A 23,602-nucleotide genomic window follows, 5' to 3' on the forward strand; every position below is an offset into this window, starting at 1 on the left:
TAATAGACTCTTTTCCAAGTACAGTATAGGCTTGTCAGGGGATAGGAGTCAAGAACACAGGGGCACAAGGCACTTGAAGTGACACAAGGAGGGTAAGGAGTGTCGCTGAGTGGGGAAGGAGGCTGATTATAGGAGCCAAAGACAAACACCACCTTCCTCTCACTCTGGGCAGCATTGAGACACTTGGGACACACAGGATGGGGTAAGGGGAGCCACATGACCATTTTTGGTTCTGGCGTCGCTGGATTGGGGTCTCAAGTCAGAGTCCCTAGCTCAATATGCCACTTTGCCCTGGTAACCACCCCTCTGTGGATTTCACAGCCTCATAGATATGTTAAAGCAAGACCTTCGTGTCTTGACAAGCCTAGGCAAGAAGAAATCATAATCCACTTTTTTATACAGGAAAAGACTATGACAAATTCCAGAGGGATTCATAGGGGTTGTTTTTATATGAGTTCCTTGGGAAACATACAATTTAATTAGGAAGACCAAGAGCTGGCTGGAGGCCCAACATCTCAGTATAAATTAATGCATGAAAAAAGTATTGTAATAAGAAGCCAGTAAGAAAAGGTGTAATTGTCGAGGTCATAATCCCCCACATTCCCCCCATGATAAACATGTTCTGGAATTTAGGGCTTTAGAGTTTAGGGTGTGTGAGTGTGTGCGTGTGTGCCAGTGTGTGTGTTTATTTTATGTTGAAAGAATGAGAGTTGGAAAACAATTGTACTTGATGGCTAGAGGAAAGAATTGCAAATGAATAAGCTCCAGTTCTACTCCAGCTTAGCTCTTCCAGCCCCACCTAGAATGGGAATGGCACAAAACCAGACTCTCCTTCAGGGATAAAACCCGAGAAGGCGCTTAGTGGATGCCTATCAATACAACAGACTTCAGTGAGCACCTGCTGTGTGCCAGGTGTGGTGCTGAAAGCTGAGGACACAGAGAGTAGCCCATTCTTCTGTGGAGCCTGGGGATTACTGCCCTCAGTGTGCTCACAGTCTGGAGTGAGAATCAGACTCACATTCAACTGACAACAGGGAGGGTCAGAGCTGCTACGATGGGACCACCCTGCTGGGCTGGGGCTCCTCAGCTTCACGGAGGAGGAGACTTTTGATCAGAGCTTGGAATGGTGAGCTGTATTTCAGAGGTGGAGAAGGGAGAACACTCCAGCCAGAGGGGGCACGGTGCGCTTCTTGATAGTTCAAAAGTAAGTAGTTTTAGAGAGCAGACAGTAGGCGGGCAAGGCTACATAAAGCGCAGGCTACTCAGGGAATGTGGCCACCAGTTCTTATCCACCAGGCCTACTTTACAGATCAGCAAAGCATTCTTTCAAAGGGACATGACCTAACACACTGAAATAGCTTTGTGTGGCGTGGTGTTTGCTCTCGTAAATAATATATGAAGTTTTTCAGACGTCAAGTTACAGCTGCTTATAAAATACTCCAGTGTACGTGATCTGTAGTCCTTTTTCTTATGGCCAGAGGCATATAATTTAGAGCATGACATCTGTGAACAGAGGCAGTTTTAAAGTTGGGTTGAGGGTTCGTAGGGAGTAGCTGGGGTTGCAGGGAGTGGGTGTGCGGGGCTGCATGGATACCATACTCTTGCCCCTATATCTCCCTCCTCTGGCTTTGACTGTCCGAATCTGGAGTCTGGGTTGAGGCTAAAAACCTGCCACTGATTGAGAAGCAGCCAGAATCCCCCAAAGGCTAAAGAGCCTTCCTTGTCCAGCCTCCTCGGCTGCCAGGCCAGGCTGTCACTGGCACTCAGGATCCTGCATGTCAAATATGACCATCACTTTCCACCCATCTGTGGGCGGCCACAGGGGCCTGCTCTCCTGCCTCTCTGCCTGAGTTTGTGCCACCGACAGGCCTTGCTTGCCTGGCTCACTTCCTGCTGTGACTCTTTGTAGGGTAAAGTCATAGCACACTGATGGCAGCGGTTAATGGAGAGACTGCTGAGATGGTTAGGAAAGTCCACTGAGGGTGGAGAAAGGCTTTTAGGCTGGAGCAGAGAGGAAGACACCTGTGAGGCCTCTGCTTTCCCTGACAGCCAGGGCCTCTGCATGTGCCATTCTGGTTGTACGCTCAAAATTAGAGGAGTGACACTGTATTAGTCTGTTTTTGTTGCTTATAACAAAATACCTGGAAGTTGGTGATTTGTTTAACAAATGAAATTTATTGCTTACAGTTTCAGAGGCTAGGAAGTCCAAAGTCCAGGGAACACATCTAGTGAGGGTCTTCTTTGGTGGTGGCTTTACAGCAATGCAGGGGTTGCACATGGCAGAATGGCTAAGCAGAGAGAGAGAGAGAGAGAGAGGGACTCTCACATGTTCTTCTTTTAAAGCCCACAGAACCACACCCTGACCATTATTCATCCATTCACTATGACACAGTCCTCAGAATCTAATCACCTCTTCGAGGCCCCACCTTTCAATTACCATAATAGGATTTCCCACCCTCTTAACACTGTCACAGTGGGGATCAAGCCTCCAACACATTAAACTGTGGGGGGAGGGCCGGCCCGTGGCTCACTCGGGAGAGTGTGGTGCTGATAACACTAAGGCCATGGGTTCGGATCCCTATATAGGGATGGCCGGTTAGCTCACCTGGAGAGTGGTGCTGACAACACCAAGTCAAGGGTTAAGATCCCCTTACCGGTCATCTTTTTAAAAAAATGAAAATAAAAATAAAAATAAAAAAACTCTGGGGGGGACACAATTCGGTCCGCTACAGATAATACCCTGGACTTTCTAGCTCTGCTGCCAGTGATGAACAGGGGCTCTGGAAGCGAGGAAGCCAGCTCACCCAAATTTTCCCTGCTGTTTTGTTTCCCAGAATTTTAGGCAGTTGCCCACAGACCGAAGCCACAAACAATGCCTGTCCTGCTCTCTGGTCAAAAGGGCCCACGTGGCAGGGGCAAAGTAGGGAAAAGGACAGAATGGGGATTTGAATTCTCTTCTCTAGTCTAGGCCAGAAGTTCTGGGCATGGTGGGCTCCCGCTCTGGATCTGAAAGCTCATCTCTGTGGGAGTCAACATTTCCAATTGCAAATAATAGAACTTTCCAGCTCATGTAACCAAACCAAGGGAAGCAAGGGATCTTGGGACTCGGATGCTGTGAGGGCTCTTTTTCTTTACATTTGCCTCTAGTGTTGATGCAATTGTCCTGGTGTAGATTTCTTTACTCCCTAATACCACCAGCATGAAGAAAGGGGTCCCTTCTCTTACTTCCAATTCAAAACTCCTAGAGAAGTCTGCGATAGACTTGGCTTGGGTCACATGCCTATTCTTGGACCATTCACTATAGCCAAGGGCAAGATGAATTATAGGCCAAGTTGAGTGAGATCTCCCACTCTGGCCAAGTCCTTGATCTGGGGCCAGCTCTGTGGGTCTGTAAGATGTTAGCTCTCATTTAATCCCCAATGCTATTACTTGTGAAGTGTGGAATCCTGGTAGATTACACAACTAGAAAATAAAGTAAAAAAAGTAGAACCTTCCTCTCCTCGAATTTCTAGGGCTCAGTAGTCTATAGATGGCCTTGAAATTCATCAGCAACTTTCCAGTTTCAGAAATGCTGACCAGTTTCTCACTTTAGCATGAACTTCCTCTCCAGTGGCCAGGATTGCACAGTCTGTTTGCAAGATGTCGGAAGAGTTGCAAAGGTACAAAGGAAGGACCTTGGAGCTCTCAGGTGACCCTGCCTTCTTCTTCTGCCCTGTAGGTTCCCAAGGAGGTATGTGAGTGCTGACAGAGATGTCCTTCCTTTGGTGAGAAACAGCTTGGCTGCCGTGGGGGATGGGCACCCAGTAGCACTTGCTTCCTGTGGTGGAAGCCAGGTCTCCCACAGACTGTCACATGATCCAGAAGGCTGGTAGCCCCAAGAAGTGGTAAAGACCATCCCAAATCCCACCTGCCAGGCGCCCATGGAAGAACAGTGGTGACCTTTGCCCCCATATGCCTGGTGGTCTGGTCTGAACAAGATGTTGATAGTATACCATAGGTTCCTATTTATCTGTCCAACAGAAACAAATGCCCTGATCTCTGATAAGAAAAAGAAGCACTCAGCTTTATCTTTTTGGCTCTCAGCTCTTCCTGTGCCTCCTTTGTAATTTACAGCTGGGTTGGAGAGTCATATTGTCATTGTCGTGCTTTCATCTGGGGTTTCCTGCTGCCATCTTAGGCTTCACCCAACTGGTTGAAGATATGATCCCCAGGCAGCAGTCCTGGGCAGGGCTGTTGTGGCTCTCCTTTAGAGTGCATCCTGGTTGGCCACCAGCACAGTCAGGCCCCAGTACTAGCCCAGGGGTCTTCTCTTTGGCTACAACCTGGAAAGACCAGGCTGCAACCTAGACTAATTGCATCAGAATCTCAGGAGTAGGGGAACCCCGACATGATAGGTTTATAAACTACCCAGGTGATTCCAGTGTGCAGTCAAGGTTGAGGACGACTGGTCTGTCAGTGCTCCCCACCTGGAGCCAACTGCACTAATTACGTACAGGTGCATCTGCCCTGCTGCAGCCTTACCGCAACTCTCCCAGGTTCGCAAGCTTGGCCAGCTATGGAGCATGTGCCAGGAAGGCCCACATTCACAGGCTCCAGCCCATGCCATGGTTCAAGGCTGCAGATTACTAGTACACCCTGCTCTTGGCTCACAAATGCATGTTATTGATTATGGAAGGAAGAGAAAAGGAAGTGTGGGTGATTTAGAGAACACCTCTCTAATACTAGAAAATAATTAAAACCAAACCTAAGTCCAGTTGATAGTGGTTCCCGTCAGGAAAGCCCGGTTTCTGTGAATGAGAGGTCATATGCACGCACAGTGGAGCTTCCACCAGCAGCACCTCACGCCACCCTCAATGTGTCACCCTGAGTCCTGTGCTCTGCAGATGCTGGTGGGTCTTCAGATCAACGGCTGTCAAACTCGGACATGCCTCAGAATTCCCTACAGGGCTTGTTAAAGCACAGACTGCTTGGCCCTGTCCCCAGAGGTTCTGATTCTGTAGGTCTGGGTGGGGCCTGAGAATTCGCATTTCTCGCAAGCTCCTCTGGGATGCTCGTGCTGGTTCTGGGCCCACACTTTGAGACCCACCCTCAGCTACTCCTGCTCGACCTCCGTCCTGTCATTTGCAGCTGAGCCATGTCAAGGGAAGGTGGAGGCCAGGAACCTTATAGTGTGGCCTCCTTGGGTCCCTGGTAGGACAGAGGAGACCAAGATCTGGCCTCAGTGTCCTCCAGTTCCTGCTCTGGCTTCCAATGAGGCTTCTCTAATCTGCCCCACCCCTGGGTTCTTGCTGGAACCCAGTTTTCCCCTTTCCCAGACCAACCCAAATTGGAGGTCACCTCCCAATTTCAACTCTGCTAAGTGTTTTCTTCTGCTGGCACCCTGTCTCCCCCTCTTGCTGTCACCGGGGATGGTGAGAACGATGTTTGATTCACGACACTTAGGCCCCAGCATGGCTTCGCTGCCCATGCCCCCAGCACTGCCCAGAGTGTAAACATTTGCAGGGGGAGCCCCAAGCACTGGGCTGTGAGTGGAGTCCTGGCTGGGGGGGTGGTCGGCAGCCCTGCCCTCCTTCCTTGCTCAGCAGATCTGTGACCCAAGGAAGGTCCGGTGAGCACGAGTGGACTCTGTCCACTCTGGGGTGGGTGCTCCAGCTCCAGGCCACACAGAAGTCACAGCCTTCACAGCTTGCCAGCACCTGCCCTCTGTCACAGTCATCTTGATGAAGGTTGATCATAAAGACACAGCATCATAGGGCGGCTTAGTTACAGCAATGATAACGCCCATTCCTGTGTTTTTCAAGCACTCTGCAGCGACTAATTAGCCTGTGTCTTACCCCAACAGCCTCCCTCTTCTCCCAACAAACAGGTGGGTCATGAGTAGCACCTTCCCTTTTCTGGGGAGAGCCACGGTCTGAGCAGGCCACCCTCTCTGCCTCCTTCAGAGTGGCCTCCTCAGGCTCGAGCCTGACCCTCTGCTCACCTTGCAGAGCAACTTTCCGAGATAGACAACGGTGAGCAGGCCCTTCTGGTGACATTTGCTTGAGGACCAGGCCCGAAGCTCACTCTCCAGCCTCGAGCCTGAGCTGGGGAGGCCAAGGCCATACACCCAGGACAGCACAGAATGAGAGTCTGTTGGATGCAGGAGGACAGATATCCAGAGAGAAGCTGAACACACTCTAGAAACTCTGCTGCTCAACCCTTCCTGTAACTAGGGAGGCCCAGAGGGCAAGCGAGGGGTCTGGCCAAGGTTACATAGTCCAGGTCAGTGCCTCATACACTCCATGACTGACACACAGTGCGCTGAGACAAAATCCAAGGCCTCCTGATTCCCAGTGCAGAGTTAAAAAGCAGTGATGGCTAACCCAGCTCGCTACAGCCGCGCTGCTCGGTGCTCCTCGGCAGGGTTTAGGGCGAGACTGACTGCTGTCGCCCTGTGCAGCTGCAGGGTCCCGCGGACGCACACCTGGGCCGGGACTTCTTCCGGGAGCACCCGCCCTCGGCGCACTGCAGCAGCTACGTCAACCTGCGCGAGGTCTGCGGCCGCGCGCGGCTGCCGCCGGGGGAGTACGTGCTGGTGCCGGCCACCTTCCAGCCCTTCCAGGACGGCGAGTTCTGCCTGCGAGTGTTCTCGGAGAAGAAGGCCCGCGCCCTGTGCGTCTCCTGGCCCTCCGTGGAGGCGGGTGGCTGAGGGAAGGGGCCCGACGCTGGGGCAGGGACCCTGTCGCCCTGCGACCCACCCTGGCTCCCAGCTGGTGTTCCCAGAAGAAATGTGTCAAACACCACAGGAGCCAGGGTCCTTCGCTGGGTGTCCCCTCCTGCACCCTCCACTTAGTTCTGTAGGACACGAGGGGAGTTTTTCTCTTTTTTTCCCGTTTATTCATTTTTTAATGTTCTTTTTAAAACATTTTTAAAAATTTATTATTAGCATATTCATTCTTACAAATCGTGATATTTCTTTATGCGCTTTGCCCGACCTATCACTTCCCAAAGCCCCTTCCTCTCTCCCCCATCTCTAGTATCCTTAGGTTTGTTCTCTCCTTTTGAAGGTTCAGAAGGAACTTTCTTCTGTGGTCTTTCTTCTTTCCTTTATTCCTTCCTTCTTCCCTCCTTCCCACCCTTCCTCCTCTTCCTTCCTAGCAGCCAGTTGTGAGTGAGAACATGTGGTATTTCTCTTTCCTTGTTTGGTTTATTTCACTTAACATAATTTTCACCAGACTCATCCATGTTGCTGCTGATGGCAGAATTTCATTCTTTTCCATGGCTGAGTAGTACTCCATGGTGTATATAGACCACATTTTCATTATCCATTCATCTGTCGATGGACACTTAGGTTGGTTCCACATCTTGGCTATTGTAAACAGAGCTGCAGTGAACATGAGAGTGCAGGTGTCCCTTCGACTGATGGTTTCCATTCCTCTGGATATAAACCCAGCAGTGGGATGGCTGGATCGTATGGTAGCTCTATCTGTAATTGTTTGAGAAACTCCATACTGTTCTCCACAATGGCTGTCTAATTTACAGTCTAGGGAAGTTTTCTTTAAAAAAAAAAAAAAGAAAGAAAAAGGTAAAGGCTGGAGAGAAAGGGCCAGTCAGCCTGCTTCTTAGAGGGTTTCCCACCCATCCAGGAGGGCACGTGAGGTCCAGAGAGCAGGGTCTAGATGAGAACGCCACTTCCTCCCCTTTAAACAGCCACACGCACACACACCCACACACACTGCACACCCATGTACTCACCCCATATGCACACACCCCACACACCTACACACACACCATATGATACACTCCACACATACACACACAACACAATCCACACACATCACACACTGCACATGTACATGCACCACACATACATACACACACCACACACATGCACACACCACACACACACTCACACCTTACATCACAGACCACACACTTCACACACACCACACAATACACTCTGTGCATACACACACCACACACTCCACACACATCACACACCACACATGTACATGCACCACACATACATACACACATACGTGCACCACACATGCACACCACACATACTCACACCTTACATCACATACCACACACACATCACACACACCACACACATGCAGACTTACCACACACACACACCACATATATATATACACACCACACATACGTGCACACACGCCACACACATCACATACATAACAAATACCACATACACATGCACATCCAGCACTCATACAGCTCTCCACATCACACACCACACACACACACCTACATTACATACCACACACATCACACACGCCACACATACACCCCTCCATATCACACACCACACACACACCATATATCACTCATCACACATACACAGCATATACCATACACAGAGCACATACACCACACACTATGCATAAACATACACTATATATACTACACATGAACATACATTACACACCTCACACAGACACATCATAGACACTACACACAAACACACATCACATACAACATACACATATCACACACCATACACACTGCAAACACCATATGCACCACACAGCACACAGTACACACAGTATACCATTCATACACATCACATGCATATCTCTCACACACCACATACATACAACACACATGTCACAGCACATACTACATACATGAATGCATGCAGGGGCTCTGGTCTTTCTGGTTCATTCCCCAGAGGCCATTTCAACAGGGAGCTGGGTTCTCAGAAAAGTGGTAACTGGGGGAAAGATGGGGAGAGAATTCCCCAGAAGAGTGATCCATCAGGGTGAACATTCTAGAATCCATGAGGGGACAACTGAACTTGGAAGCTCTTGTCTCTGATAAAAAAAACTCAGGGTGGGGTGGGAGTTGGGAGGTGAAGGGGCAGGATCCTGGTCAATGATTCAGTTTATGCAGTTTTTGGTAAGAACTGAAGTCTTGGGTGGGAGGCCAGTCCTGAGAAGGGTCAAAATCTTCCTAAAAGAAACTAACCATTAGCTGTACTCTTTACTGACTTATATTTGGTTTCTCTCTTTCTTTCTTTGTATTTCAGGGAAATTGGGGATGTGGTAGCTGGAAACCCACATGAGGTATGCAGTCTTTCAGTACACCAAACTCTGACACTGTCATTGGGTTTCTTTTTTTTATTGATTCATCAGAGTTCTTTATATGTTAAGGATGGTAACCTTTTATTAGTCATGAACATTACACTTTCTAGACTGTGGCTCTTCCTGATGAAGATGAGACAGAAGCAGCACTGGAACAGGCTTTGTAACGCATCCCCCTCCCGGGGGGGTCTCAGCATCACCCACATTCAAACAGCGGGACCCACAGATAGAGCACTCACTGTGGGAGAAATAGATCTGGTGCCCTGCTCTTGGAGGACACACCACGGTAGCATATGAAAAAGGAGGAGGAAAGTGCATGTCAGAAATGGACCTCAACATGGCGTGCGTGTAGTCCTAGGGTGCTGGAGTGAGCAACTTGCCTGGGAAAGCCCCAGGGAGGAGATGAGTTCAGAGCAGACTTTGCAGGAGGAAATACACCGGGTTTGCTGTGTGGGTTCACCCATCCTGCTGCCTTTATCCCTCAAATTGTGTCCTCAATTTGCCATCCCGTCTTGTGCAGTGGCAGCATGTTGGGTGTTGCTGCTCCATGAGGGCCATACCGTGTCCATGGCCAGTGGGCACTGGCCCAGGGGTAGGGCAGGACTATCTTCATGGGGGCACAGGCTCAGCTCCCACCCCTCCCTGCTCTCTACCCCAAAGGGTCGAGGAGTCACTGGCAGCAGATGCCACTCAGAGCACCCCCAGCTGCTGAGTTTGCCATCTTTGGCTAAGTAGAGGGTGGAGGAAGACATTATGTTCTGTTATTTGCCATTTCAAATTTGTAAGCTCCTATTTCTGCAGATGCATTGGAAGTTGCCAAATAAGGATCCATTTTGTTCTGGGGGTCTGTGTCCTGAGTCTATCAGATAGAACATGCATGACCCCGTCGTCTGTTTTTTCTTATTCCAGTTAGCACCTGAACTGATGTGATTGCTCCCCTGGGACTAGGTGCACAGTGGTTAAGCCAAGGGCCCGTAGCATCTCCTGCCTTGAGTCAGCAGCAATGCCTGGCACCAGAGGCCCTTTCCATGCTTGTGGTTCATGGTGATCTGAGCTGGTTGGAATTCTCCCTCCTGCCCCTTGCCCCAGTTGCAGCTGCCAGCTCAGCCTCCTCGCTGCTCCTGGGAGGACTTACCATTTGTAGTGGCATCTCTTACTATAGGTCCCAGGTATGTTAGAAAAGCCATAGTTTGCCAGTGTGGAATATGGAGCTGGGTCTGCAATTCAGGTGGTGAGAATTATCCTCCTTCCTTTTTTTTTTTTTTTTTCCTGCTAAATCAACTTAAAACTGATTCTAAGTCTCCATCACACCAGGTTGGCAGGAGTTCCGTCCCAGTCACTCCCCATCCCCACCTCCCCATCTTCACCTCCCATGGCCTTGGGGTTTCCTAAAGCCCCAAAGTAATAGGACATCTCTTCTGGTCATGGGTCCACACTGGTCACCCTGTGGTCAGCTCATTGGTTTCCTCGGGTCTGACAGCTCTGGGGCTTCTGTACTCAGCTTGGGGCTTGCAATCTTTGGTGAATTGGGAGCCCGTGGGTCCAAGGTCATCCTTTCCTTCTAAGATCCCCACCCAGAACGTGGCTAGTATTCCACGGCCCTGTGGAGTCTCAAAGTCTTCTTGGTTTCAGGGAAACTCTGCCTTTTCTCTTTGAGGCATACCTCCTCACACACACACACACACACACGTACACACACACACAGAGATAATGTCTTCAGGGAATCCAGGACTTTACAGAAGACAGGAAGATCCATTGCCTTCAAGAATTTCTGTATTCCTCCCTCCAGAAATCTCCAAGTTGTGGACAAAGGGCCTGACTGCCTGCTTGGAACGGGGGAGGGGAAAATACAGGATGAAAAACACACTGGTGGTGGGCCGAGCCCGTGGCGCACTCGGTAGAGTGCTGCGCTAGCAGCGCGGCGACGCTCCCGCCGCGGGTTCGGATCCTATATAGGAATTGACCAGTGCACTCACTGGCTGAGTGCCGGTCACAAAAAAACGACAAAAAAAAAAAAAAAAAAAAAAAGAAAAACACACTGGTGGAATTTAGTTGTGTTTACTTTGAGCAGGGTTGTAAAGATGTCATCAACATGTGATATAATAAGAAAATAATTCCTTGCTTTTGCCATGCTATCATACCATTTGCAAAGCATTCGCACATATATTCTACCAGGACAACAGATAATTCCACTCTAATAGGTTCCTTGAGAACAAGGATCTGGACTCGTTCACCACTGCATTCAGATAACGTATGGAACAGTTCCCAACACATGCCAGGTGTCTGGTAAATCATTTTTGAATGAACAAATGAACAAACTGTGGAGTACCATACTTGCCATTTCACAGACGCACCTTCCTCATCCCCTGGCTTCCAAAAATTCCCCTGTGTCCAGTGATACCCGGTAGTGTCTGAGTGCCTGCTATGTACCATACGTATCCTTACCCATATACTGCTTTCGTTGTTGTTGTTGTTGTTTGGTATGCAATTTTATATATATTTTTTGGAATAATAGAATATTACTCTTTGTCCAGAATTTAGGGCCTTCCCGCTAGATTTTGGTGTAGCATATTACATGAAAAATATAATGTCTTTTTAAAATATAAAACCACTTTAAAAGCACGTATGTGTGATAAGTGTTTATCATTTTTTTCTTCTAAAAATCTAGATGTGTTTTTGGATTTGCTCATCTCTATGTGAACAGTGTGGTAGACCTTAGGATCTCCATGTTTTAGATGAGGAGGCAGAGCCCCAGAGAGGCTGGGAGCAGCGGGGTGCAGAGAATCGGCACTGTTGTCATGCTGAAGGGTGGGGAGGAGTGCACGGGCTAGAGTCCAGTTCTGGCTGCACTGCTTTCTAGCTGTGCAATCTTGGCCTCTTACTTAACACTCTAAACCTCATTTTATCCATCTGTGAAATGTGGATAGTAATGAGACCAACCTCACAGGATAGTCGTGAGGTCTTACCAGTGGTAGTATAATTGCTGCTGTTGTTGTTCTTAGTACAGTGTCATCAGGCCATATTGGGCCTTTTGTACTTGTGTTAGTGACGGTCTTGGAAGAAGTTGACTGGCTTTCTGGAAACTCTTCAAGCCATCTGGGAAGCTGTGACTTTTCCGTTCTGTCTGATGGTGACAGTTGGGGATCATTCTGTTTTGGTTATTGGGAAGCCTCTGGACAGAGGCATTTATATAACCGTTTGTAATTTCCGAAGGACTTGCACGCACGTTAGCTCTCATTTGATTCTCCTCGGACCTGTGGCGCAGGCCTGCTTAATGTAGCACTAGTGCTGGGCTGTGGATGGCATGCAGTGAGCCGTGTGGACTCCAGTCTCCTTCTGGGTCTGCTGTTTCCACCAGGCCATGTGAACTGCTTTTTAATCACGTTGCTCTTTGAGAATCTGATGAAAGCTGAGAAAATGCATATCAACAAATTTTCATGCAATTCTTGAGTTACAGACCCCTGAAGGTTATCGGTGGATCCCTTAGGAGTCCACAGACCCAGGCTGTGATTCCCTGATGGCGGTGTTTTGTCGTCCTCTGAAAGTGATTCAGGGTTGAAATCAGAAGTCCAGGGTTGGGGAGGCTCTCTTCCTCACATTGCGCAGAGAGGAGGCCCCTGGGCCCCAGCCCTGCATCCTGCAGGACCATCAGGCCCCTGGGCCAGGGCTTTGTGTGCCTCTCTCTTGTTTACTACCTAAGGTCCCATTTAGCCCAAAGCCTGGCATGTGCCAGGTGCACAGTAGATAGTAATGGGTGAATGGGTGCATTTCAAATCTTCTGCTTCCATTCTTCTCAACGGTTCCCATTTAAACTTTACAATTGTCCTTCCTGGTAGCCACATCCCAGTGAGGTGGACCAAGAAGATGGCCAGTTCAAGAGCCTGTTTGAGAAGCTTGCAGGCAAGGTGAGTTGGGGGCAAATACAACCTTTCAGATGGGCAGGAGAAAGTTCAGGTCCCTTTAGCCTGTTTTCCTGGGTATCAGCTTATAAACGGGCGAGGCTGCAGGTGTCAGGGTCTGCAGCTTCTGTGCCTGTCCCAGGGCTGAGGGTCTCTCCTGCACCGCTTGGGCCACACTGGTGGGGAGTAATTATGGTCCCGAGGCCATTTTTCTTGCTGTGTTGACTGACTCTCGAGAAAAATGGAAAAGCTGGGTCTCTAGGTCCTGCCAAAAGCCTCTCTTTTTGTAAATTGGCCCTGTCAGACCTGGCCTCCGACTAGAGAGCCGGGCAGCATGACTTCTCTAAATCAATATCCTTCGAAGGTGGAATCACCCATCCTGGGTGGAGGGCGGCTCGATTAACCTGGCCTGGGATGGGCTCAGGCAGTCACAGCGGGGGTGCTGTCATGTCCGGCTGCCTTGGCCACCCTCTGGGAGTGCTCTCCTGTAGAATCCAAGCTTGGCCCCAGCATGTGTGCGACTTGGGGTGCTTGGAGCAAGAGAAGGAAGCTGCCCACAGCCTGCCCTGCTGGCTTAGGTTCATTTGGGTACCAGTCCTGTGGGGCCATCAGTCAGATCACACCCAGAACTCCAGGCGTCACAACTGTAAATACAGTGAATGCGCTGCTCTTTGGAGGATAATAAAATGTGCCCACAGGGCCCTGGGAGGAGAAAAAGAGTGCTCCTCACCCCCAGAGAAGCTCAGGCGACTTCATACACTTACGGATGTAATAGAAGAAAGTACGTCAGAAACCTTTGCAGAAAATAAAACCTGGGAACAGTTCCTTTGCAAAGCCATCGAAGAAAACTCTTGCAAAAATGAGTCAATTTATGTTTTTGATGGGTTCTCAGACCAGTATTTCTGCTAACAAAACCTGTTTCCTTAGCTGCCAAGGGGCTGTGTCTTATTAAGAACATCAAGAGTGACAGAAAATCAAAGCTCCTGTTTGCGCAGCTCTTCTTGTGCCTTACCTTGCTTTTCTGCTGCGTGGGGCAGTATCAGTCCCCCTGCCCGCTCTGCTGGTGAAGTGACCAGGACAGAGAGGTTAAGGAGCTGGGTAAGGGCACAGATCTCAAGAGGGACGCGGCCAAGGTCCAAAAGTGGACTTTCGACACCCCATTTCTTTCCTGGCAGGCTAATGGGGATGGTATTCTAGGCCAGAGGCAGTTCAGAGGGTCATCAGGTCTTACTGTTGGGCCTGAATGAGGCCCACAGAAGATGCTGCTTGGGGCAGCTCTTGTCCCTCCCATTTCCAGTGGAATTGCCAGGCCTGGCTGGTGGAAGGTGGGAGGATGGGAAGTGACTGGGCTGAGGTTACACAGTGAGTTAGGGAGGGAGCCCAGATGGAACCCAGCCCCTTCTCTGTACCTCATTTGTCACCCTGCCTGAGGTCTGTCCCCTATCTGAAAGTTAAGGGATACATCCATACTCTGGCTCAGTGTTTATCCCAAATGCAGATGGGATATCCTGTCCCCCTAAACCTTGAGTCCCGCTTTGAGAGGGGCTAATGTATGAAATAGCAGCTCCCATAGGTCCAGCAGGCAAAGCTGGTGCATGGGTGAGACCATCTTAGGTTTCCAATCCCAGCTCTGCCACTTGGTAGCCGTAACCCCAAGCAATTATATCACATGAAAATGACAAATGACGCTGTGTATGTGAATGGTGTTTAGTAGTTCACAAAAATCACAAAATCTGCACTCCAAACTGGGTGCAAAGTTGTTTTTGAGGATTTGAGGATATTCCACATCGATGTGTGGCACATCCTTGCTCCTGTTATTGTCACACTTTGTTCTGTGGTTAAGTGAGCCTTAGGAGAGGCAGCAAGACCCCCGTGTGGCAGCCTTTTGCCCGGTGTGCACCGAGCTCACAGCATCAACGTGCACCTCCAGTCAGGCTGTTGGGGATCCCAGAGGAAATGGAGAATTTGAGTTTTTAAAGGTGTCACATGCTTTTAGAATCACAGGGCTGGTAGACCTGGTGTCTGACCATGGAGGAAGCTCCACATTCATTTAAGGGAATGAAACATCTTGTCAGGGCCTGACATGATTCACACTTGGGTTCCTCTTTCTAGGATTCTGAGATCAGTGCCAATGAGCTCAAGACCATTCTGAATGGCGCATTTTCTAAACGTAAGTTCCTCCTTGGGAACTTTCAGAAAGCCTGTAGGAGCCTAAAAGCAATGCTGGGGTGGGGTGAGGGAGGGGACTGGCAGGCATTGGGCCAGGAGTACCGCAGGTGGGGCTTTGGCCTCTGGCTCCAAGGGTCCGATTAAGGAAGACATGAGCCAGGAGGCAGGAGGGGCTGGAGAGGACGAGGTGAGGGCGAGACCTGTGCTGGCAATCAGCCAGACCCTGCAGGAATGGGGCCCTGTGGTGTTGAATGAAATCATGTGCTGAGTCCTGGGAGGAAGGATGCTGGCCTGGGAGTGACTTAAGAGATTTTTTTCCCATAAAATCAATAACTTTGATAATGTGGAGACTTCTGTAGATTAAAGATCTTGTTCTGTTGTGCATCTTTGCAGAAGGAGGTCTAAGGGATGCTTCTAACTGACCGTCCTAGGTTGTGCTCAGCTCTCCAGACATTAGCAAGCCTTGGGGGCTGTCAGAGGGTCAAACTGCACCACGCAGGAAAGGTTCGCTCCTCCTCTTCTGAGCCCCAGCCCTGTAGTGCGGGCATGGAGCTGGTTTCTCTTCTGGTGCAGTGGTGGGCCAGGCTGAGTCTTCCAGCTGGGAGAGTGATGGGCTCTTGATCACCCACCACAGCAGCACCGTGCATGGGAATGCAGGGAGTGCCAGGTGGGACCCCTTCAGGCTGAGCAGCCCTAGGGCTCAGAGCCAGGCACTGCTCGGATGGCTCTTCGACTCTGCTCCTCTCTTGCAGAGAAGAGTAGAGAGAAGAGGAAGGGGCTGCAGGGTATTTGGTGCCTGCCTTGGCTCCCAGGCAGGAGTAAGGTGAGGATGGTGGGTGCCTCTGTTTAGCAAATGAGAATGACAGCTGTCGCTGAGCGGCTGTGTGTTGTGGTTAAAAGTGCAAGCTGTGGAGCCAGATGGCCTGCATTCAAATCCCAGCTCTGCCCCCTACTAGTTGTGTGACCTTGAGCAAATTTTATATCCTCTCGGTTTCCTTACCTATAAAATGGGGATAATGATAGCAGCTACCACATGGGTTTATTTTGAAGAGCAGATGTACAGTGCTTAGAACAATACCTAGCTGGTCTAAAGTTAGCTGTTTCACTAAGAACTTACTATATACCAAGCACTGGGCTGGGACTTCACTTATCTTAGCTAATGCCCAACCAGTCTTTGGAGCAAGTATTGTCATTATCATCACTCCCACTTGATGGAGGAGGAAACTAAAGCTCAGAGATATTAATTTGCCAAAGTCTGTGGCTTGTGAGTGGCAAGCTGAGGTTCACACACTGAACCCCGGTCTGGTGCTCACTGCAGGGTCCCCCAGGGCACAAGGAGCCTCAGGGGTGTCCACCAACGAGCCCGCCATGAGGCTCTCCACATTTTGCAGAGACTGAGCTCAGCGCCACACTCTGCTCCTACCATGGAGGTCGTTTCCCCTGTCTTCAAATGATCCTGATTCGGATCCCTCTTTTCTATTTAAATCTTTAGGAACAGATATAAAATTCGACGGATTCAACATCAACACTTGCAGGGAAATGGTCAGCCTGTTGGATGTATCCTTTCAATGTCACATTTTTTCTTTTGTCCTGTTTTTAAAAGACTCCTTCACCTCTTCCAGGAAGAAGGAAGGGAAGCATAGAAAAGGGAACCGTGAGAAAGGAAGCGGGCATTACAGAGCGCAGGTCGGGAGTCGTGCTTGAAGCTCTAAAGAAAAATGCATAATTTCACTGATGCTCCCCAATAAGCTTCAGATTATCTGCATTTTACAGGTGAAGAAACTGAGGCATGCAGTGTTTAAGTGACTTGCTTAAAATCATGTGATTTAGAGGGAGCGAGGGTATGGGCTGTGTGCCCCTCCTTCGTCCACAGCGTTAATCTCAGTGTTCCTCCTGCCAGCTCCACGCCTACCCCACCCTCTGCCCCACCCCGGCTCTCCTCACCACTGAGATCTTTGTTTCAGAATCTTAATGTGGCCTTGGGCACTAATTCTGTTCATGAGGGCTCTGCCCTCATGATCTAATTACCTCCCAACAGCTCCACCTCCTAATATCCTTGCATTGGGTTTAGGCTTCAGCATATGAATTTTGGGGGGATGCAAATACTCAGTCTATAGCAAATGGGCAGGGTTTTCAGGAGGAGTGGAGAAGGTTAGGTCATTCTAGGTGGAAGGAACATTCTAGGTGGGAAGGCACAGAGGGTGAATGGTTGACCATCACTCCATGAAAGCTTTGTCCAGGGCAGGTCCAGGTTACCATTCTCCACAGTGCTGATGGTGAAGTCGATTTCTTTAAAAATTGGAGCTTTGGAGGCTCTCCCGAGTTCTGTGGGCCTCATCCATGATGAAATCTGCCCTAGTAAAAGTGTGTGTGCTGCCCCCTGCTCAGTCATCGGCCATGGAGAGATGGTGCTGTCTTGTGGCTCTGAGCTCCAGGTGCCACTCCCTACGCCACGCTGGGGCCTCTCTGCCTGCATTTCTCTCCACAGGCCTGTGGGGTTAGCAATTTAATTCGTGGGCCACAAAGATCTGTTAAGTGTTGCTTCACTTTGCTGCAAATAGTTTTTTGGTTTCTGAATTATTTTCATCATCAAATCTGGTCTGTCAACTTCAATGTAGATTTGAGAGCCGCCTTGAAGTAGTCATCCACTCATTGTTCCTAGTGGTGTTTGTCTCTCTTATGGCTCAGGAGGATTGTGACGCTCTGTCATTCTTCAGGAGTTTTTGTCCCACACTTTAGAAGGTGTGGGGCAGTGGTTCTGAATCACAGTGTGCAGCAGAACTGCCCATGGAGTCTTAAAAAAATAGCTTTATTGAAATATAATTTACATACCATACAATGTACCCTTTTAAAGTGCATAATCCAGTGGCTTTTTTTATATTCACAGAGTTGTACAACCATCACCACACAATTAGAACATTTTCATCACCCCCTAAAGAAAGTCTGTAGTCATGTTAGCAGTCACTCCCCATCTCTCCCCAACCCCTCATCCCTAGGCAACCACTGATCTACTTTCTGTCTCTATAGATTTGCCTACTGTGCACATTTCATGTAAACAAAATCACGCAGTATGTGGTCGTTTGTGACGAGCTTCTTTCACTTAGCATGATGCTTCTAGTACTGTAGCATGCTTAGTACTTCATTCCCATGGGGTTTTAAAAATACAGTTTCCAAGTCTCACTCCTGGAGATCCTGGTTCAGTAGGCCTAGTCTCTGCAGGCCATTCCATCTGGAACTGAGGACCACTGGTGTTCTGGCACAAGGGCTTTGGAATAGACAGAGGATCAAATTCTGGCCCCACCACGATTAGGTGTATAAACTTGGGGAAGTTACTAAGTGCTCTGAGCCTCAGTTTCTTCTCCTGGAAAACGGTGTATCTGGTGTCTATGGCTATTGTGAGACAGCGTATGAAGTGCCTAGATGCAGAGCATAAGCTCTGTGCAGACTATTCTGCTAGATGCGCTGCCTGGATCGTTAGAAAGGGTTTGCAGTGCAGATCCCAGACGCAAGACCTCAGACTTTCTCGAAGGCTGAAGTTTACAGTCTTGTGTGCAAACAAGACCCTTTGTTTGTCTGGCCAAAGGAGGTGGGAGTGGCGGTCTGTTTCAGAATTCTAACATTAGCGCTGTAGCAAACTGATGTTTAGTGGCTAGTTGTGATCGGTGGAAAAGGGTAGAGTCTCAAAGAGGCAACTTCATGGTAAGGACAGTTCAAAACCAAATCTCCATGGTCAGGCACAGTGCTTACTAAATATTCGTGGAGTGAATGTAAGTTGGACACAGAAATCTCCATCTAACACCCCCTGCCAGTTTTGATTGTGTAGTGGCCTATGAGCAGACTGTGTAGCTGAGAACCCCAATCCCATGCCTCCTGATGACTTTCTGATAGCATTTTGACATGCCAACAAACTGTAATGATCTGAATGATCAATCAGAAGTTTAAATCTGGAAGCAAATTTATAGATCATATAGCTCACCCCTGGCTGACCAGGGTTTTAGGTGCAGACTAATGAATTGCTAGGTCTCTAGGCTCATGACATGCCCCCTGCTCCTCGCTCTGTGCCTGGCCTCAGAGGAGGGGCTTTGTGAGCATCTGACTTTCTGGTCCTCGTGTGAGTTTGTCTGCACCCCCACTGCTCTGCTCACTGCAGTCACAGATGGATCTCAACGCTGTTAGGCACTTATGCAAGATCGCGACAGAAAGAAATCCTCAGGGCATGAGGAATTTGGGCTCGATCATGTTGGCCTTTAACATGCCTAGAGCAATGGGACTGGCACCTTGGGACCGGTGGAATTCAAGACGCTCTGGCTCAAGATTCAGAAGTATCTGGTAACTCTCTCTGCCTCTCAGGCATCCTCTGGGCTCTGGCCCCTCTCCTCTGTTCTAACCCTCCCTGGCACTCATTCCTGTCCTGTCTTGGACCCTAGTCTGACCAGATGCTTAATCACGGTCAAGGCCACCAAAGCTCGGGCACATTGTTCAGGAAGGAACAAGAGGGTGGTGAGCGATGCTCAGGCCAATCCTTGCACTGAAAGCCCCGTGCAGAGGGCAAAGGGACGAGCACTGGCCCTCAGCCCACCCTCTTATCTGTGTTCTGAAACCTTCTTGGGAGGAGTCAGTGGGGCCTCTCCTTGCATGCGTACCCGGCCTTCTGAGGAAGCAGTGGGGTGGACGGAGATGGTGGGCAGGGGACACCAGCAGCTGTTTTCTACCTGAGATTTCTCTCCTGCTCTAGGAGATCTATCGGGAAACGGGTTATAACCACTTGGGAACCATCGATGCCCACGAGATGAGGACAGCCCTCAAGAAGGCAGGTGAGGATACATCCTGTAGACAAGATCTTGTGACCCTGATGTGCCCATTTTTAGTAGTTATTCTCATGATGATGATTGCTAATTATCATCACTGGTAACTTGACCTTATGCTGGGTGTCAGTGACAACAAAGCTTTGTTGAGCACCTTCCCTATCCAGGAACGAGAGAATGTTGCTGGATTCTATATAGCGTAACACTTTAGAATTGTTCCAAGACTCTGCCTGTTACTGGGCAGGTGACTGCAGCTGCAGAGGAGGGGACTGTGAAGTAGATGGGCAGGGTCCAGCCAGACAGGCAGTCCCCTCATCTTCTCTGCTTTCTCTTGCTGCACCTGACGTGGCCCAGGACTGAGTTAGTGGTGGCGCTAGTATTGGATGAGGAACAAGCTAATCCTGATGAGGAGTATCTAAGAGGAGATGGACTGGATGACAGGACATCTTCTGGGACCCCCGGGAGGAGGCCAAGTCAGGCTTGGTTTGCAGGTTTATGTACTACCAAAAGGGGCCCCGTGACGTCAGCCCTTGAGCTTTTACTGGAGACAGTGCCGAGTCGTCCCCTCCACCTGTGACCCAGGCTCCTCTGCCCTCAGGTTTTAGCCTCAGCAACCAGGTGCAGCAGACCCTCGCCACACGGTTTGCGTGCAGCAAGCTCAAGGTTGACTTCGACAGCTTCGTTGCTTGTATGATCCGCCTGGAGACCCTCTTCAGTGAGTCTCCCTCTCCTTGAACCCCATCCTACTCCACCCAAGGCACAGGGAGTGGCGAGGGCAGGGCCAGGGGACAGGACCAGACACTGCCTTTGGGAGGCAAGGGGGCCCGGGAGCCACAGATGGGGCTTCTGGAACTGAGGGGAAGCGGAAACTGAGGGACTGAGGAAGTCCAAGCTGGCCAGGCCCAGGGTCTGAGGCTGCCTTCGCTTGGAGACTTAAACAGCTGCCATCCAGGTTATTACACACCTGCGTGTGCAGTGGCAAGGCCAGGATGTGAGTCCCAGTCATGATTCTCACATGGCTTTCAGTATCTATTCACATTTATGCCTCCATGGAGAGCATGTGTCGCCTTCCAGCGAAGGGATGGGGGCCCCTTTGGAAGGCAGTAGGTGTTCTCCTGCCACCTCAGGCCTTGGGAGCATGTGAAGGGAGAGGGTTTTCCTTCCACCGAGGACCGGCAGGTGGTAAGTTCTAGTGGGAAAAGGTCAGGCAGCCAGAGACCCACAAATGGGGTTGGCTCCACAACCCTGCCCCCGTTGGAATAGTTGCAAGTTCCTGACATGAAGCTTCTGAGGGTGGAGATGCCACAGGGACCATCTCTCTGACAATTCATTTGTCCATCTGGGCAGGGGGACATCTGCTGCCAACAATACTCACCCTGGGCTCGGGATCTAGATCTTGCCTTTCCAGGCCCCTGCGGCAGGTGGGAGCTGGAGGGGAGGGAGAGGGGAAAGGGCGGTCCTCAGGTAGGAATGGGGTGGGCAGAGGCAGGAAGTTCAGGAGCAGCCCTAACTTCGTTCCCTCTCTGCTGTTTTAGAACTATTCAGGCTTCTGGACAAGGACCAGGAGGGCACCGTCCAGCTCTCTCTAGCTGAGGTAAATGGCCTGAGGTTTGATGACCTGCTCGCTGATGGTACTTTGAAAGTTTTGGACAGTTAGGTGTTTATTCCTACTGACTGTCTTACTTCTGTGTGAATACCACACATTCTGTGGTGGACACTGGGGGAGGAATGTGATCGTTGTGCAGACTTTCAAATGTTTGTATTTATTATTATTGTCTTAAAGATAAAGCTACAGCTACATTTCAAGTCATTTCAAAGATACAAGCCCTTGTTCATTTGGATGAAGTTGTGGTGGACCAATTTAAAGAGTCTGATGTTTAGGACTAGGTGTCTTTGATTGACACATAGAAGGTCATTGGAAGCAAAACCTGAAATTGCAATAACATAGAACAAAGAAGCCAAATACACGAATTCTTGCTGTGTACAAGCCGCACACCGCGCCATGCAGAGGCCACATGCACGCAGCCCTGCACTGCAGAGCCTTTATTGGCTAAGGGGACAGCAGGAGGTGTGGACATGTCCCCAGGGGCCAGGCCAGGGGGAGGCATTGGCCCTTGCTCGACTTGCTTTTGAGGCAGCAGAGCTGGAGCACCAGGCTACTGCCGCCCTGCCAAGCTGTCTGGGCCCAACTGCTTTCTTTTCTCCTCTGAAATGGGAATGTCACTGACCCCTTTCCTGTGATCTAGGAAAGACCTTCTAGAAACATACCTGTGGATTCCTACAGACACCCGAACAATAGTGAGGAACCTCAAATGGAGTGTGTACACACACACACAAATATATAAGAATATATAGATAAATATATAGGAATATACGAGTATATATACACATATAGGAAAAAACACATATGCATGAATATATATATGAATACACATACACACACCTGGATTTGGAAGCCCTTTTGGGTTTAGAGCTTTCTCTAAGTCACATTTCTGCAGTGCCCTGGCTTAGGAGCTAGTGACTTAGTTAAGGGCTTCCTTGCTTCTTGTGGTTGGCACTTCCAGCAGGATGGAGATAAAAAGACCATCTCCATGTGGGGCAGGAGAGTGTGGCAAAAGCACAGCAGCTCCCCGAGGAACCCCGAGCTCACCCTGTCTCTTTTCTTTGCAGTGGCTCTGCTGCGTGCTGGTCTGACCCAGGGCTCTGGACGGCGGTGACACCCCCTGCCTCCCTGCCTGCCCCTTTCTCCCCTTCCTCACAACTGTGTGCACATCTGTCCTCGAGTGACACTCACTGGTTAGTCATATCTTTCTTGGCTGTCATGTTGCCTGAGATCCTGGCCGTCCCACCTGTGCATGCCGGGCACCCTGCCTCCTACAGCAGCAGCGTTGCCATGAGCTGTCGAAGCTGCCCAGGGCCGTAGACAGAAAGGTGTCCACTAAAGTCACAGGCCAGAACGGCATCCCCCTTCTCCAGTGAGGTGCTTCTGGGGAGCACCCTGAGCTTTTCATGCTTCAGGAAAGATGCTCTTGGGAAATGATACGGCCCAAAACTGCTGGAAGGTGAAGCATGTGGGCTGAGTTCTTGGAGGAGCAGCTTCTAGGACTGAGCTGCCTGCTGCCTCTGGGACGCCCTGGGGAAGGAGCCGGTGCTGGGAGAGCAGGACTTTCCTCCTCACCTGCAGATGGGGAAGGTGCTGTGCTGTGCTGAGGGGATTGTCACCTGACAAGCAGCTCAAGGGGAAATGCAATACCGGTTAGTTTTGCTTACAGCTGAGCACAGTGGTCACTGCTATTGTTAAGAAATGACAAGCATAGTCACAGTGTCCTAGTGGGTAGATGGGTAGAGCTGTTCTTACATGCAGACTGTGGACACACATGCCTTGACCCTGCGTTAGCCTGATTAAAGATTAATTTTCCACTTCCAGAAGTAGAGCTGATGAACGTTCCTTACAGGAATATGACTCACAAGTATGGCAAGACACCAGTCAGCTTTAACACTGCCTTCCAGTCCCCCAAGACCCAGGGGGAGGAGGGCCAGGTCCCTGACTGAAGAGGGGGTGAGAGCTCTGGGATCTCGCCCCGCAGGGCGTGGCTCTGGGATCACAGCACTGCAGGCAGGGCCCAGTGAATGTGGTGGTGGAGAA

The 23,602-nt window shown here is 49.8% G+C and overlaps 1 protein-coding gene across 1 annotated transcript in view; it reads left to right on the forward strand.

Annotated features, from left to right (window-relative positions):
• Positions 1-22,650, forward strand: part of CAPN8 (calpain 8) — a 71,840-nt gene extending 49,190 nt beyond the window's left edge. The window contains exons 11-21 of the mRNA XM_063114473.1: positions 3,719-3,730; positions 6,440-6,651; positions 9,029-9,065; positions 12,920-12,988; positions 15,095-15,152; positions 16,644-16,708; positions 19,412-19,480; positions 19,887-19,965; positions 20,555-20,671; positions 21,492-21,550; positions 22,627-22,650. Coding sequence (XP_062970543.1) covers positions 3,719-3,730; positions 6,440-6,651; positions 9,029-9,065; positions 12,920-12,988; positions 15,095-15,152; positions 16,644-16,708; positions 19,412-19,480; positions 19,887-19,965; positions 20,555-20,671; positions 21,492-21,550; positions 22,627-22,650 — 801 coding nt within the window. The remainder of the gene's footprint in view (positions 1-3,718; positions 3,731-6,439; positions 6,652-9,028; positions 9,066-12,919; positions 12,989-15,094; positions 15,153-16,643; positions 16,709-19,411; positions 19,481-19,886; positions 19,966-20,554; positions 20,672-21,491; positions 21,551-22,626) is intronic.
• Positions 22,651-23,602: the final 952 nt, after the last annotated feature.

This window comes from Cynocephalus volans, chromosome 11 (assembly GCF_027409185.1).
Source record: "Cynocephalus volans isolate mCynVol1 chromosome 11, mCynVol1.pri, whole genome shotgun sequence".
Taxonomy (NCBI): Eukaryota; Metazoa; Chordata; class Mammalia; order Dermoptera; family Cynocephalidae; genus Cynocephalus; species Cynocephalus volans.